The sequence below is a fragment of the Engystomops pustulosus genome, chromosome 1, assembly GCF_040894005.1.
Source record: "Engystomops pustulosus chromosome 1, aEngPut4.maternal, whole genome shotgun sequence".
In the NCBI taxonomy this organism is placed as follows: Eukaryota; Metazoa; Chordata; class Amphibia; order Anura; family Leptodactylidae; genus Engystomops; species Engystomops pustulosus.
In genome coordinates, this window is record NC_092411.1 from 95,676,022 (window position 1) to 95,692,968 (window position 16,947).

At 40.7% G+C, this 16,947-nt stretch overlaps 1 protein-coding gene across 5 annotated transcripts in view; it reads right to left on the reverse strand.

The window, feature by feature from the left end:
- LOC140127722 (acyl-CoA dehydrogenase family member 11-like) overlaps positions 1-16,947 on the reverse strand; it is a 39,134-nt gene that overhangs the window by 10,552 nt on the left and 11,635 nt on the right. For all 5 annotated transcript variants that reach the window (XM_072148733.1, XM_072148753.1, XM_072148773.1 and 2 more), the window contains 6 exons: positions 15,031-15,263; positions 10,819-10,918; positions 7,509-7,626; positions 7,297-7,439; positions 6,098-6,247; positions 124-218 (listed from right to left, as the gene is read on the reverse strand). In XM_072148733.1, the coding sequence (XP_072004834.1) occupies positions 124-218; positions 6,098-6,247; positions 7,297-7,439; positions 7,509-7,626; positions 10,819-10,918; positions 15,031-15,263 (839 nt within the window). The remainder of the gene's footprint in view (positions 1-123; positions 219-6,097; positions 6,248-7,296; positions 7,440-7,508; positions 7,627-10,818; positions 10,919-15,030; positions 15,264-16,947) is intronic.

Consider the following 16,947-nt stretch of genomic DNA (forward strand, 5'->3'; position numbering starts at 1 on the left):
ATGATAGGAGATATCTTGGATAAAAAATTATTTTTCAGTTCTTTATTTAGGTTTTGAAACTCGAGTGGGCACAGTAAGTAAAGAGGGAGGGGTAGGAATGTATACAAATTACAGGGATTTTACCTTCTCATGGCAGAAGCTGCAGCAACAGTGTTGTGAATGCGAGTTATAGTGAGCATATTTGAGATTGAGGCAACACCTCGGCCTTCAGGGGATATCTTAAGGTAAAAAAAAAAGACATGTAAATAATTAGTTCTTTCATGAGACTAATAATCTAATATGCTGCAATGTTCATCTGAAAAGTCTACCCCCTAGTAAAAGGATAAACAATATACAGATAAAGTGTGGATGGTAAAAGATTGTCTTGTTAATCTTATTTCCAATCTTTAATCCTGTAACAATTTACACAAAACATAAACCAGCGTCATGTTATTTACCAAAAACAACCAAGAAAAAGGTCAGACATTAACTTTTAAAAGTGAATGGAACCTTTAAAGTGGTTGTCTGAGAGATATAAAAACAGCAATGTAAAATAAACATGTACTTACTTCCACAGTCCCTCCCGTTGTTCCCACACCGCAGTCTCTCCGTGCTGTGCCGTTTGATTACAGGGGCATAGAAGCTGCGCTCAGACAGTTTCCAGCCGGGCCCACCCACCTGTAACTATATCCCGGTGCCTGATTCAGCGCTGGGACAGGGGACAAGTGGGAGCTGTCTGAAGGCATGGAGAGACTGCGGCGTGGGACATTGGGAGGAACCAAGGAGGTAAGTACACATTTACACGTTTTTAATCAGCCACCCCCCATCCCCCGGCCACATCTCTTGAAAATGGTACTTAAAAGGGTATGGAACCTGTCATTAGGTGAAAGAGTGTGTGATGACAGGTACCTTTTAAAAAAAAAAAATACCCATATATACTCAAGTATAAGCCTAGTTTTTCAGCACAAAAAAATGTGATGAAAACCCAAACTCGGCTTATACTCGAGTGAAAAAAATATATCAAAACTCACCTTTCCGGCTTCCCCCACTGCTGGCTATATACTGGGGCAGGGGGCTGCTGGCTATATACTGGGGGGAAGGTGCTGGCTATATACTATGTGGCAGGGTCCGGCAGGCTATATAATGGGGAGGCTGTGACCCATGCATTTCCCACCCTCGGCTTATAATCGCGTCAATGGGTTTTTCCCAGGTTCTTGTGGTAAAAATTGGGGGCCTCGGCTTATACATGGGTTGGCTTATACTCGAGTATATACGGTATATATTTTAATTAGATATTTTTAAAATAAAAATTATTTCTTTAGTATTACGGATAACACTAAAAATTTGTATCAAAGTCCAAATTGGGGTATACTATATCATTATGACAATTGTAAACTATTGAACTGCTCCTTATCTCTCTATACACTGCTATATCCCTCTAAGGCCGGCAGCACACGTGACGTTGTTCAAAAACGCATGCATTTTTTAATGGACTGCTTAAAAACGGCCCAAAAACGGGTTCAAATGCCACATGTGCCGCTGGCCTAAGGGTGAAGACACACATGGCGTTTTTGGGCCGTTTTTACTAAGTGCGTTTTCAGATCGTTAAAAACACATGCATTAAAAAACGCATCCGTTTTTTGAAAACGCATGCGTTTTTGTCCGTTTTTTTTTTGAAATTGCGCAATGAAAAACGGACAAAAACGCATGCGTTTTCAAAAAACGCATGCGTTTTTAACGATCTGAAAACGCACTTAGTAAAAACGGCCCAAAAACGGCCCAAAAACGCCATGTGTGTCTTCACCCTAAGGCCTCATGTATATGGAGGTGTGCAATTCATGGTCTGTTCTTTGCGCCCAGCGTGCCATCAGGTTGTAAGGTCTGCTCACACATCTAGGATAGGAGAAAGTATGGCCTGAGCCAGAAAGATGGGTAGGTATAGGACCTACACTGCGTATTGCGACTTGGACAGTGGAAACCACAGCTTTGTGTATTAGCCTATAGATACACATGGGACGTGTTACAGCCAAAACACAACCCGAAACTATGTTTGTGTACATGAAGCCTAACATATAAACTCTTCTTAACCCCTTAAGGACGGAGGGTTTTTCGGCTAATTTCTCGCTCTCCAACTTCAAAAATCCATAACTTTTTCATTTTTACGTGTACAGACCTGTGTGAGGGCTTATTTTGTGCGTAACAAATTTTACTTTCCCGTAATGTTATTTATTTTAACATGCCGTGTACTGCGAAGCTGAAAAAAAATTCCAAATGTGGAAAAATTGAAAAAAAACCGCACGTGCGTCACGTTCTTGTGGGCTCAGTTTTTACGACTTTCACTCTTTGCTCCAAATAACACGCCTACTTTATTCTTTGGTTCGGTGCGATCGCGGTGATAACAAATTTATATAGGTTTTATTGTGTTTTAATACATTTTCAAAAATTAAACGAATGTGTACAAAAAAGAAAAAAAAATTTTTGCCATCTTCTGACGCTAATAACTTTTTCATACTTTGGCGCACGGAAATGTGTGAGGGGTCATTTTTTGCGAAATGAGGCGACGTTTTCATTGCTACCATTTTGAGGTCTGTGCGACATTTTGATCATTTTTTATTTCATTTTTTATGTTATGTAAAAAGGTGTAAAAGTCGCATTTCGGACATTTGGGCGCCATTTCCCGCCTCGGAGGTCACCGCCGGCCGTAACCGTTTTTATATTTTGATAGATCGGGCATTTTGGGACGCGGCGATACCTAATATGTCTGTGATTTTTACTGTTTGTTATGTTTTATATCCGTTCTAGGGAAAGGGGGGTGATTTGAACTTTTAATATTTTATTAATTTTTTTTATTTTTTAAACTTTTTTTTTTCTTTTTTTTTCACTATTTTTTAGACCATCTAGGGTACATTAACCCTAGATGATCAGATCGCTCCTACCATATACTGCAATACTACAGTATTGCAATATATGGCGTTTTTGCAGGTTTTACATTACAATGAGCCACTGGCTCATTGTAACGAACCTGCATAAACCATGTAGCCTCGTGTCAAGAGAAGACCCGAGGCTACCATGGTAACCGATCGCCGCCCCCCGATGACGTTCGGGGGCGTGGCGATCGAAAAAAAGATGGCGGCGCCCGCGCGCCGCCGTCTTTTAAACGCCGCCCGCGACTTTGCGGGCGGCGTTTAGAGGGTTAATAGCCGCGATCGGTGCAAGCACCGACCGCGGTTATTAGCGGTGGGGGTTTTGTGCAAAATGCAAAAACCCCCACCTCTGTATGAAGAGGACTCAGCCCGTGAGCCCTCTTCATACATCCCTTATACCTCTGCGCCGTAGAGCTACGGCGCAGAGCGTTAAGGGGTTAAAGGTTGCTCTATTCAGGTTTTCAGTAAAAATATATCTGTGTATTAGAATTTCAAGTGCAGCAGGAAAGAACTTCTGCCGATTGCAGACGCGTTTAGACCTAAAAACCTGCATTTGGGAATAACCAACATGTGTTTGTCTTTGTTTACCGCCAAAACATGTGTCGCGAGTGTTTAGGTCTAAATGTGTTAAAGCAAAAAATTTATATGGTTTGTGTAAGGAAAAGTTTTACAATTTTTTCTATATACTTTCTGTATCAATTCCCCACGGTTTTCTAGATCTCTGCTTGCTGTCCTGCTATAGAAAGCTTCTATGTTTGCTTCCAGCGGATAGAAATGTGTCCTCTGTCACACAGATGCACGGCTCGTTAGTATCAAAGAGGGTAATCAGAGCTGTGTTGATATACCGAGCTGTGCACCTGTGTGACTATGAACACTGATTTCTGTCCAGTGGAAGGAAACATAGAAGCTTTATATAGAAGGACAGCAAGCAGAGATCTAGAAAACTGTGAGGAATTGATACAGAAAATACATTGGAAAATTGTATAACTTTTCCTTACACAAATAATACCAATTATTTGCTGAAAGTGGAAACCCCTTTGTGTGAATGTGACCTCACATGGTGTGAAGGTTGCAGCAGCAGTGAGAAACCATTGTCAATCACAACACGCAGGCAACTACTAGAGTTGTGTCTCCATTTACACAACACCATGAGGTAAGCACTTGTTTTGTCCCCATGAAAAGGATAGGAGTGACATTTATCTACTGTAACTCAGATAAAAGTGAAAAATAAAGAGCTTGTATCTGTGTGCCAGAAATAGACCTCAGTCACCACCATAACAAACACTGCCCGGGGCTGCCTGCTTCTGCTGTTACACATGATATTTCCACTGAAATAGTTATTGTTGCTGTTGTTCTCAGGACAAGGTAAATACAGGGAACATAATGGGATCCACAATCTGCTGAATTACACGATTACCACCTAATCACTTCATGTTCTGGCACGGGGCACCATGCTGTATCACAAGGTCCTTGGGATTGCTTTCTAATTTAGGTACTTGGTCTCCCAGTGTTTGCCCTTTGTTTCTGTGGGATTTTTCTCACTTATCATTTTCTCACAGAGGGTAATATGATCATATATTTCTGTAAACAGGCGCTGCTTAAGCAAAATTAGTGACAGAGAAGCCCCCCCAGTCCAGAGTACATTGCAACCATACGCAGCCATTGTATAGTAATCATCCCAGGTGCCCTCCGCCTTAAAGCTGCAGCCTTCCATTTTCCATTTGGAAATCCTGTCAGTGTGTTACAAAATGGCTGCCCCGGTTCAATAATGTACAGTGTGAAATCCCCCTCCCCAGATAGATTTTAGATCCCAATGGGCTGAACATGTAGTTGGTTCACTTTCAAATCCTGAATCAAAATCTTGAGCCCTTGCTCATTGCCACCAAGTAGATGGCAAGTGAAATAAATGATGTGAAACATAAGTAGTAAAAGAAACTGCACCGGCATATCCACATGTAAGGAAATCATTAAAAAGGAGAAAATGATGAAACGGCAGCTTTTATTATTATGACACATGCACTGGCTTTCTCTGCAGGGTGATTTAATATATATACGCTGGTCCAGAGCAAGATTTTTGTACAATGTTGTAATTCTGGGCTGTAACTTTACTGCTTGTAACAATTAGGGGCTTTTGTGTGCAACATTTATTACATGTATCAATAAATAAAACCACCTTTGTACCTCCTTGTTGTCCAGGAGGGAACCGGGGGGGATTATAAAACCTCCATACTTATGAAATTGGTAAAGAACTATTTTTAACCATGTTTGTACCATGTAAAGCGAAGGGATATTTTATTACAATCTGTGAGTGTCAGTTGCTGGATGGGTGTTTTAGTGTTGTTGTTTTTTTTTTTTGTCATTTTTTTGCCAACAGAACTATTGCATCCTCTCCCTTATTTCTCTGTCTGGCTTTTGTCTTGGCAAACAAGCAATTTTCCTCACAGACAAAGCTGAAAGTGTTTATAATTGCCTTCTGGAAAATCTCCGGAAGTACCAGAGAAAAAAGTAGACACATAAAACCATTTCTGATCTTCAACATTGTGAGTAGATACTGAACGTGTCATCATCGATATGAACCATATATATGGGGGCAGGGGTAGACAGTGCACCACCTACCTGCATTACAACTAAGGGTGCTGTGTGCTAAACGGACTGAAAACGCATGCGTTTTTGTATGTTTACCATGCGTTTGGCTGGTTTTAATCTGTTTAACAGTTGCCTACACTTTTATAAATGAAGAAAACAGATTCAAACCAGCCAACATTAAAAAGGCATGCATGCTCTCCATAGCCAATAACCGGTAACACCAGTGATCAGTGCTAGCACCTATTGCGGGTGTCAAGTTATAGATTTTTGATTGTGGGGAGTGAAAAATAAAAGAACAAAAAAGGGCAAGGTCCTTAAATGGTTAACAGTTGTACGATAACGCACGGTGTGACAGCACCCTAAGGCTTACTTGCAGAATCCCATAGGCATAGGATGCTACCAATTGGGACATGGGTTGTCTTCATGAGACGCCTCTTACAGAATGCCTCAATATGAAAAGATACAAGGATAGACCTAGTTATGCAACATGTGTTCTAAGCAGCTTGGCAGGGCAGCATGCTTTGCCTTATAATTCATGAACACAATACATATTTCATATAGCAAATATTTTTCCCAAAATACAATCCTATGTCCAGAAACATACTTACCCGTAGAGCCTTTACCCCATCAAGCAACAACTCTGCTGTTGGCACCTGCTTAGTACCCAACTTGTCCTTAAGTCTTTGAACCTCAATTCCATTTAGCTGTCCTTTGGCATTCCTGACCTCCAAGTAAAAAAGCGATAAGCCTTTTGTGCCCTGGAAAGCATGGAGGGCTGGTTAACAATGATTACAACATTTAATGTCCCTTTTTCATGATTCAGTTCCAGTTATTTTTTATAATGACACATTTATTGCTTTAGATATGGTTTAAAAATGACTGTATAAAAGAAAATAAAAAGGCCTCAGCTAAGTGTAACCTGCAAATATACTTCTGATATATTTACATTGTCAATAATAGACCTTACAAGTTTGTATTAAAGGGCTTGACTCTAAAGTAAATCTACCACTGTGGCACTGTGACTGTGGTAATCTTCTTATATTTGTTATCCATGGCTTCCTTCCTTGTAATATAATTATGCTAATGAGTCCGAGGGGCTAAGGGGGCAACCAGAGCCTTCCCCCTCCAACTGTGAAGTGAAATTTCCTCTATTGCAGTCAGATAAGGCAGTGGGAGATGGAGGCACTTTGGGAGAAGAGGGAGAGGGTGAGACAGTGAAATGGCCTGTGAAGCTACAGAACAGTGTGGCTCTGGTAGCACCTTCCCCCCCAACTCGGATCCCTTTAGGATCATTGGCAGAATTTTAAAAGTTGATTATCACTGGATCTATGAGTAAGTGCAACTTTTTTCCATGCTTGATTTTGATGGCAGATTTCCTTTAAAGGGGTTATCCGGGTGTACAAATTTACTTATGGCCGGGCTGGGGTGGGCTATTTAAAAATAATAAACATGTAACTCGCCCGGCACTGCTAATGTCATGCGCCATGGTCGGTCTCATCTGTGCGCCGGTTTGGGAGCTCCCATCCGACACCAGGGAGCTCCCATCCGACACCATCTCCCAGCGCTTACAACGCTGAGAGATAAGGACGGCTGGGAGGAGCCGGCCACATCGCGGACCGGAAGCTCCCTGTGCGCGGCTTCTGCGCCCCTGTAAACAAACAGGGGCGCGGATCAAAACGGACCAGCGGCGCAGGACATCAGCGGTGCCAGAGGAGGTAAGTAAATGTTTGTTATTTTTAAATAGCCCGCCCCAGCCCGGCCATAAGTAAATTTGTATACCCGGATAACCCCTTTAATAAAGACTTACCGGTATAATTTGTCCTTGTGCATCTTCCACTCTTCCTAGAGTCAAAGTCATGTCAGAATCTGTTGCTGATGTAAACCATTTGTACCCGTAAAGCTTGTATGTGCCATCTGCCTGGGCACGAGCCACTGTTTCTGTACCATATGCTAAAAACAGAAGACATACTCATCAGTTCTGGCAGTACATCTGTCTGACTGTTGGATTTAGGTACCCACCAACATCTGATCCCCCCTTGCGTTCTGTCATCCACTGGCCAGAAGTCCAAAATCTTTTAGGATCTCGGGAGGTAAGGTTTCTGAAGGCATCCTGAAGAGCATCTGGTCTACCAAGTGACTGTCAATAGAAGAAGCAGGAAATTAAAAGTTTGTTGGGATGTTTCTAATAGAGGATACTAAATACTACATAAGCTACAAATGGACAGTAACATGCCTGGTTAGACAACCCCCACCCCTTACAATAACAATATGATATGGAGATCCTTTATTAAACACATGCCATCAATATTGAAATCCATATAAATATAGGTGATAAAAAGTGCCCACATTGTCAGTTTGCAAAATTGTCTGTTAATGAAAGGCAACATAAGTTTCCATAGTCTCCTTTTTTTCCAATCTTCTCTTGAACACCACAAGTTGCTGTAAAGCTCTTCCTGCTTCCAGTTGCCTTGCAGCTATGCATAAAATTGTGCCGTTTCTATTACAAACCCTGAAAACATTAGGAGTGGCCTGTAGTAATGGGTATTGTAATACAAACTGTCTCTATGAATGCTGATGGAACAACAAATACATGGATATGCAATCACAATTGTGCACAATATGGAATTTAGCGAGTCTTTATAAACTCTGACAATGAATACGTTGGGCAAGACAAGTATTGCTGTGTATTGTTGGTAAACACTTTTAAGAATGTTGTGGATAGAAACAAAACAAATAAATTGCTTGGACAATGAACATCCACATCCATAGGGTTCCTGCTTGTGTAGCAGATTAATAAATTATAGTATTTATTATAGATGTGTCACCACATTATGGAACATTTTATTTGGAAACTAAAATGAGTGGGTAAAGTACAATGGAAAGAATTTATACACTACCACTTTTGGCTTTAAAATACTGAGCAGTGACTATTGTTTGGAAATGGCCTGAAAGCATTACAATATATTCTGCAGCGGGTTTGGATTGTGCTTGAGTTTAATACACCACGTTCCATATTATTATGCAAATGATATTTATCTCCGATAAATGGTCGGAGCAAATGACAGTCAGTATAATAAAAGTCATCACCCGTTAGATTAAAAATTGAACTTTATTGAACAAACCTCCCAATGATAACAGTATATTCTTCAAAATTTTAAAAAAACCTCAAAATGCACAGTTCCAAATTATTATGCACATCAAAGTTTCAAAACATTTTATAGGTTGTAAAGATCCGAAATTGATGAATGTTTAATTTGCAGCATTCACTGAGATCAAAGGCTATTACAATCCAAAACATCCTAACAGGCCAAGTTACATGATAAGGGTACATTCAGACGGCCATCTGTGGGGATGTAAATTTTCGTCTACATATAGACGGCAATGGCGGCCCAGCGGTGGTACGGTTCCGCACCGTAAACAGGGAAGAGATAGAGCATGCTCTATCTTTCCCGGGTGTGCGACCATGCTGTGTTTTTCTCTATGGAAGGGGGAGGGGTCACCTCCTCTCCAGCGCACAGCTGTATGCCCATCCGGTTGCGGCTGGGAGGGCATACGGCTGTGTGAATGTACCTTAACATAAGAACTCTTCTTAAATATCACCTTCACAATTCTTGCATCCATTGAACTTGTGAGTTTTTGAAGAGTTTCTGCTTGAATTTCTTTGCATGGTGTCAGAATCGCCTCTCAGGGAAGACAAGTCCTAACCCTATCATCAAGCAAAAGATCTAGGAGTGTGCGAAGTAGTTCACATCCAAACAGCAGCTCTGGTAGGCGATTCTGACATCATGCAAAGAAATTCAAGCAGAAACTCTCCAAAAACTCACAAGTGCAATGGATGCAAGAATTGTTAAAGGGCACCTACCACCCCGATTCTACCTATAAAGGTAGAAGGGGTGGTAGGTGGATGGATGGGATGTGAGGATAGCTCTTTTTTGGGCTAATCCTCACGTCCCGGGTGTCTTTCAGAAAACTTTATTGTAGCTATATGCTTATTTTTTTATGCGGCTACTGGGGCGTGGAGTAGCCGGACATGAGGCTACTAGTCGCGGCTACTCCACGCCCCAGTAGCCACGTTACTCCGCCTACCAGATAATCTTCGGCGCGCAGCTCCTGGTAGCTGCGTGCCCTCGTCCGAGTCCACCGTCTACTGCGCATGCACAGAAGTTCCGGCCCCGGAGCCGCGGCGCCGAAGGCCTGCGTTCTGCGCATGCACAGAACACAGGGAACCCGGACGAGGGCTCCTGGTAGCTGCGCGCCGAAGATTATCTGGTAGGCGGAGTAACGTGGCTACTGGGGCGTGGAGTAGCCGCGCCTAGTAGCCTCATGTCCGGCTACTCCACGCCCCAGTAGCCGCATAAAAAAATTAGCATATAGCTACAATAAAGTTTTCTAAAAGACACCCGGGACGTGAGGATTAGCCCAAAAAAGGGCTATCCTCACGTCCCATCCATCCACCTACCACCCCTTCTACCTTTATAGGTAGAATCGGGGTGGTAGGTTCCCTTTAAGGTGATATCAAAGAAGTGTTAATATGTTACATGTAACTTCGCCTGTTAGGAATATATAAAATGTTTTGAAACTTTGCTGTGCATAATAATTTGGAACTGTGCATTTTGAGTGTTTTTAATTTTGAAGAATATACTGTTGTCATTGGGAGGTTTGTTGAATAAAATTTGATTTATACTCTAATGAATGATGACTTTTATTATACTGACTGTCATTTTCAGCAACCATTTAGGAAAAATATAATTTAGGATAAATAGAATTTACATAATAATTTGGAACGTGGTGCAATAAATTTCAAGCAGAGCTGCACATGTACTTACAACTACAACAGTGCTAAGTCACTGTAGCACTCCATTGTAAAGATATGTGAAGCTGGGTTCCCAATGTATCCTTACACTGTATGCAGGATGCATAGTCCGGTGAACAGCAGCACCAGCCAGTGATTAGCTGCTACCGATGTTCCGGTACATCACTGGGGTCCTCTCAGAGACTATGCTCAGCGGAGGCCAGGGATGGATGCCATACAGTTGCATCCATATCCCATAGGTTATTATAGCCTCCACTGACCATATATGCCTTCGGGATCCAACTTATAATGGGCAAATAGGATGCCTCTGTCAGTATATGTCCATGAGTATGTTCAGCATATATGCAGACTGCTCTCCTATCGTATATAGAGAACATATACAAAATATGAGATTTGAATGTAAACTTAGCAGTCAACCACAGATGCCCCCCGCAGTCATTAACTCATATGTAATGGCTCCCTCATACAACTGGTGATCAATGTGTACTCAATGCTCACATACATGCATCATCTTACCTCTATGACCTTTGCAGCACCATCAGTCATAGCAAGAGGGCAACTGAAATATCCAGAGGACGGTGTGTAGAGATAGAGCTTTACAATCTGGATCAGGCGGCTGTAGATAATTAATGGATGTTATGTTACCAGATTCCTAGGTCAAGTAAGTATTATAATAAACATTTACGCACAAGAATGCACTTACATTACTTACTAAGCATCATACTCATATTGCATTTGTTAGCTGGTCAGTGAGCTGGGATCTTTTAACTTTGCAAATCCCTGTTTTCAGAAACTCTGCTTACTGTCATTGAATGACTTTTGCTTACATCCATTGCAGGTGCAAAGCTATTAATTGTAATATGTCGTACAGAAGTGATCAACAAAGGTTAGCTACATTCACTGAAAGAAAGCAGAGCTTATTCATGGCATTGATAACAGAATTATGTCAGGAACTAGCAGGCACAGAACTATTGACATGCATGCCATATGACTCATGGTTATGGATGGCAGTTCTATCAGGAGCACTAGAAAATGCCCCTACTTGTCAAATTTAGTGCAGGAAATGCAGCATATTAATGTTACCGTAATTAACAACAGAAGACTATAAAGATATCATAGATGTTGCGGCTTATTTGAAATAAATAGGATCACTATGAAATATATATATATTTAATTTATGAAACTTTATTAGCCTGTGTATAATATGTGGCAATTATTTTCATGGTATTCTAATTGAAGAAACTTTGCATTTAAGAGATGCATCTTACACACTATACAATGACCTTTTTTCCTTTTAACAATTCATGAACTGAAAATAAAAGGGAACCTGTCGGTGTATGGCCATGTGATCAGTGTTTCCAGTCCTGCTCATCATTATTAGCCCCCATGAAGGTTTTTCTGTATAGAGAACTAAACAATTTAAAACTTATGTAAAACAAAAAACAATGGAAGGGAAAAATAGAAACACTAAAGCATGCTGTATTGGCACCCTTTACATTAAATTAGTATGGAATCCAATGGTAATTTACCAATAAGAATTGCCTATGATTAATTTTTATCGATGGCCATGTGACATAAATTAGCCAACAAATTATGATTTCAGTGTTTTAAAAAGTGACATTGTAAGCCCTGTTCCTTTGTCATAATGGTAGAGCAGACCTTCAGAACTATTATAATTAGCAAATACAAGACTTCCAAAGGGTACAAAACCATCTCCAAATGCTATATTATACCAGTTTCAACAGAGCACAATTGTATTAAGAAGTTTGCCAAGCACAGAACCATCAAGAACCTCCCTGGCCGTGGGGGAAAGAGGAAAATTGACAAGAGAGGTTTGCTAAGGTTGGAGCAAACGGTGAAATAAAAAACACCACACCAAACATCCAGACATGAAGGCTACCTGAAAGTGTCTGGGGTCATGGTTTCAACAATTATCATACACTGAACACTGAACCAAGAAAAGCATTATTGGCGAAGGCCAATGAAGAAACCAGTGCTGAAAAAAAGACATGACAAGGAACTAATGATCTTTCCCAAAGAGACAAACCACAATCCTTCTTGGTAAGTGTAATGTGGACAGATGAAGCAACAATTGCTAATTACCAATGCAAAACAACAGTTTGTTTTTTGATGGCGCAATAAGGATATAAGTTTATAAGGAAAAGACACCCTACCACAGCATGACAAAGGATACATAATGCTATAGGGTTGCTTTGCTGCATACTGAAGGACTTGACCTTATCACAGACAGCAAAATGTCCTACGCATTGTAAGAAAACTTGGTTTGAGCCGAAGATCCTGGGTCCTTTAGCAAGACAATGACCGAAGCTTATACCCTAAAGTACACAGGAATGGAAAAATGGCCCTGACCTCAATTCCATTGAAAATGTTTAGGGTGAACTGAAATCTGACATAAGAAAAGAAAAAACATCCAAACATTCAAGAGTTTGAGCAAACTGCAAAGGAAAAGTGGGAGAAAATAGGGGGGAAGCCAAGTATTATTTAGGGGCCTTTATTGCTGCATATTGCTGCAATATGTGGGTTGAAAAACAATGTTTTATGGTTGTGCACCCTTGTACCACTAATTAACATATCCTGATTTTTGGTACATTTCTTTTTATTTTTAAAGATATTGTACATTCCATGAAAAAAGTGAAAGGGTGCCAATATTGGTGAGCACCACTCTAATCATACCTTTATGTGTAGTTGGTAGAAGCAGAACTGTGAATCATGGATTGACCCCTTAACAAAAGCAACCGACTAATACATGACTGTGTCACTAACTCAGAAGTAGGGGTGAAGAGGTGAGCCCTCTCAATATACAGCAGTCTTCTTCTATTTAAAGGCGTTGTCAAAGAAAAGAAAAACCTTTAAAAACAATCAACCTCTTTAACTCACCACCTCCGAAACTCCTGTTAAGCCATGGCTCCACCTGTCACTGCCGGTCTCCCTTTTTTTATATACAGTGTCCGGCAATGGTGAGGAGAAATAGAGAAATCTATTTTTTATAATCCTAATGATTCAGTTTGACTGGGCTGGTACATAACACTGTTCTCAACCACATCGAAAAACTAAAAACACATCTTAACATGCCAGGATCACCTAGAAAAGATACTTATAATTAGCATTATGGAGCACTGGGACAAATCTCCGAAGCTCCAGGCTACTAATTATGCACGCCCCCGCCACTTCCCTCTCCCATGCTGGGAGCATGAGAGAGCAAGATGACGTCACGTGAAAGGTGTAAATTCTCACTTCTCACTCGATGACTCAGGTGCCGAGGGCGTGCATAATTAGCAGCCCAGAGTGCCGGACATCATGTCCCTGCACTGCTAACGATAAGTTTCTCCCCAGCATGTCAAGATTAGTGATGGGCAGCGTCGGGATCAAGGTGGGTGGAGAGGATTGGAGGTGAGTATTTATAGGTTTCCTATGAGGTTAATTTCCTTTAAATATAGTTCATCTATTGTAACAAAATTATGTATAAAATCTTATCTAGAGGCACCAAGCATATATACTGATTATAATATTAAGATGGAAAGAAAAAGTCTTTACTGGAAGATGTCACTGTAAAATCAATGTGGTTTCTTCATGTTATCTTATAAAAGTTACATCCCTAAGTTTAATGTTCCCTCCTTTTTTCTATAGAACTTGATGTTATCAAAATTTAGGGGTTTTTTTTGTCTGTGCACATACAAGATAAAGTTATGAAGAATTTAACGAACTCTGTATAGTGTTATTTCTAGGAAACGTTATCTTGTCTGTTAGGAAATGTAGCATTATGAAATGTTAAATACCAAAAAAAAAAACCTGAACACAATATTTCATTTTCATTGTAAGTAGTTACAAAAATCCAAAAGTAGCATTCACATAGTGTTACAAGTCCTGGAACACAACAGAGACAAAAAAAACAGGTTTATGAAAACTGTCTTACAGGCAGGGAGCCTCATATTATTCAACCCCAGTGTCTTTCAGCCTATGTTCACACCTTTTTGCCTTTGTTTTACACAACAACAAAAAATTTACTTTTGGTGCAACCCATTTGTGCCACACAGTTTTCTATCAGAAAAGGAGAACGGCTGCAGCATTCACAGACCATAAAATATATTTTGATTGAAACATGGTAGCAACACACAAATCCATATTGCTAAAATGTATCAACCTTATGTATCTAAAATAAACTATTATAATTAATACTTCTCTCAGTAATGCTCTTAGGAACCTGTCACCAGATTTTACCCCAATAAATTGGTAGCCCCCTCTGGTAGGGTTTGAAACGTTCTTCTTGAATCCCCTCTTCCCCAGAAGGTAAGTACACATTTTTTTTTACTCCCCCAGCTCACCTCTAGATAAAGTCGGACAATCCCCTTCACGTGAAAATCCACTACCGCCATTAACACCTCATTTAGGAGATGTATCAAGCAGTCTAAGCTTCGATAATACATCTGAAAGGCAGCAGAATCTCCTACTTCTAAAAACTGTCGCATAGAGCCCGTCTAATGATACATCCCTTCCAGTGTGTAGGGGCAGCAGTTTTACACTACCGAATTTATATGCATTTGCGTGAATCAAAAGAGACGAAATAAAATGAAAACATATGTATAAAGGATGACAGTTTAGCAGTCACATATAATATTGGTGCTGTTATAACTTAATGTTGTCTGTTTTCAATTATGAAATACATTTAATTTAGATGTGTAAGAGTTTTCCCATGTAAATGATATTTACCTCCAACTAGAGAATTTCCTTTCATATGCTGCTGCCACCAAGCCTTCCTCTGCCGATACATCCTTCATCTTCTTCCACGCTGGACAAGTGATGATGCGATCAACTCTACGGCCCCAAGCATCATAATGCTCTAAGTGTGGTGGACTGAGTTCACATTCACGTCCAAGAGTGTCAAGCTCATCTACTATGCGTTGTCCAAAACGTCCTAGATCCTGGCTGGCTTCTTTTAACACCTACAAAAAAAAGTGATCAGGGTCTAAGAAGTTAACACCTGCATTAGAGGCTGTCAGTATCAACAGTCATCGTAATGAAGGCTCAACATACCCTGTTATGGTCAATTAATTCTTTGGGGCCCTTGTTTAAAGGGTTTGTCTCATGTGTAAGTTTTACCCTAACCATAGTATAGGGCAGTGATGGCTAACCTATGGCACTGGTGGCAGAGGTGGCACTCAGAGCCCTTTCTGTGGGCACTCAGGCCATCACCAGAGATGACTCCAGGTATCTTCCTGCAATCCCAGACAGCCCAGGACTTGCTGTACACAGAGGTATTTTAAAGTGACAGCTCTACCTGGGACTATTTTCTGCTTTTTTGGTGTCCTCAGGGTGCTGGTATCAATGAAAACTGTGACAGAGCAGGGAATATAAATCACAAATTAAATTTCTGTGTTGGCACTTTGCGATAAATAAGCGGGTCTTTGTTGTAGTTTGGGCACTCGGCCTCTAAAAGGTTCGCCATCACTGGTATAGGGGATAAAAGGGTGATCAATGTGGATATAACTGCCCAACCGATCAAGAAAACAACACCATCAGCAATTCCGAGTCTAGTTCTCACTAAAGGGAGGAGCACTAGTACAAACATGCCTTGCCACTCCGTTAAATTGTATAGGAAAGACAGAAACAGCCATCATTAAACTATCTCTGTTCAATTCCAAAGACAAAGTGAAAAGAGCTAGAGAATCCATGCTTAGCCTGCCACTACACTTGTTAGAAAGAACTGGACCCCCATTCTCTGGATAATCGATGGCCCCTTCAGTTGGGCCATCACCAATCACTGTGTTATCTGCTATAATGTGGAACTAAACCATTAATGATATCTAAGGTAAACTAGTTCCAAAAATAATGCATCTAACACAGAAATATCACATTCAGTTATGACTATGGCAGATAAGTAAAGATTGTAGATGTGGTCTGCGTAGACACTAGGTTTTGCCACCGAGACATGTCTCTACGAAACAACCCACAACATTGGGGGAATCTGGTATGAGTATGGAGGCTCTGTGGTGAGCACTTAAACACTGCCTTTACTATAGAAGGACACATTAGCCAAACTGCTTATGTGTTGATCTGTGGGGGAAAGGGATCTTGACGTATTAAAGATGGTCACCCCTAATAGTGATATAGGACACACTAACATCTCTGTGATACGTGCAGGAAAGCCGTTCATGGCTGGGCTTCTGACTGGCATTTTTCAGTAGGATGAAGCTCGCCCACACACAGCGAGGATTTCCCAGGAATGTCTCACTTTTTCTTTTTTGTCTGTCAATGAGTGTATTTATAGGGAATTGTGTCATACATGCCAGCCTGCTGGTCCATGAATAAAAAACACAGTACCCATGAGTGGTCCCAGACAGAGGGAAATGGAATCAATGCTTCATAAGTGAGAAAGTGGATGAGGTCAGCAGGAAAAGCATAATCGTCTCCAGATACAGCATAGTACACTACCATAACAACGTATATGAATCAGAGCATGAGCACACTATACTGTACACACATCATAAGCTGAGAAGTGTCAGATTATCGGCCATTCATTGCCTGAGTAAATTCTCCCCTGGGCCATAAAATTACTAGTTTGTAAAATGAGGTGTCAGGCAAACACTAAAAATAAATATATCCAAGCAATACAAACACATTCTACAT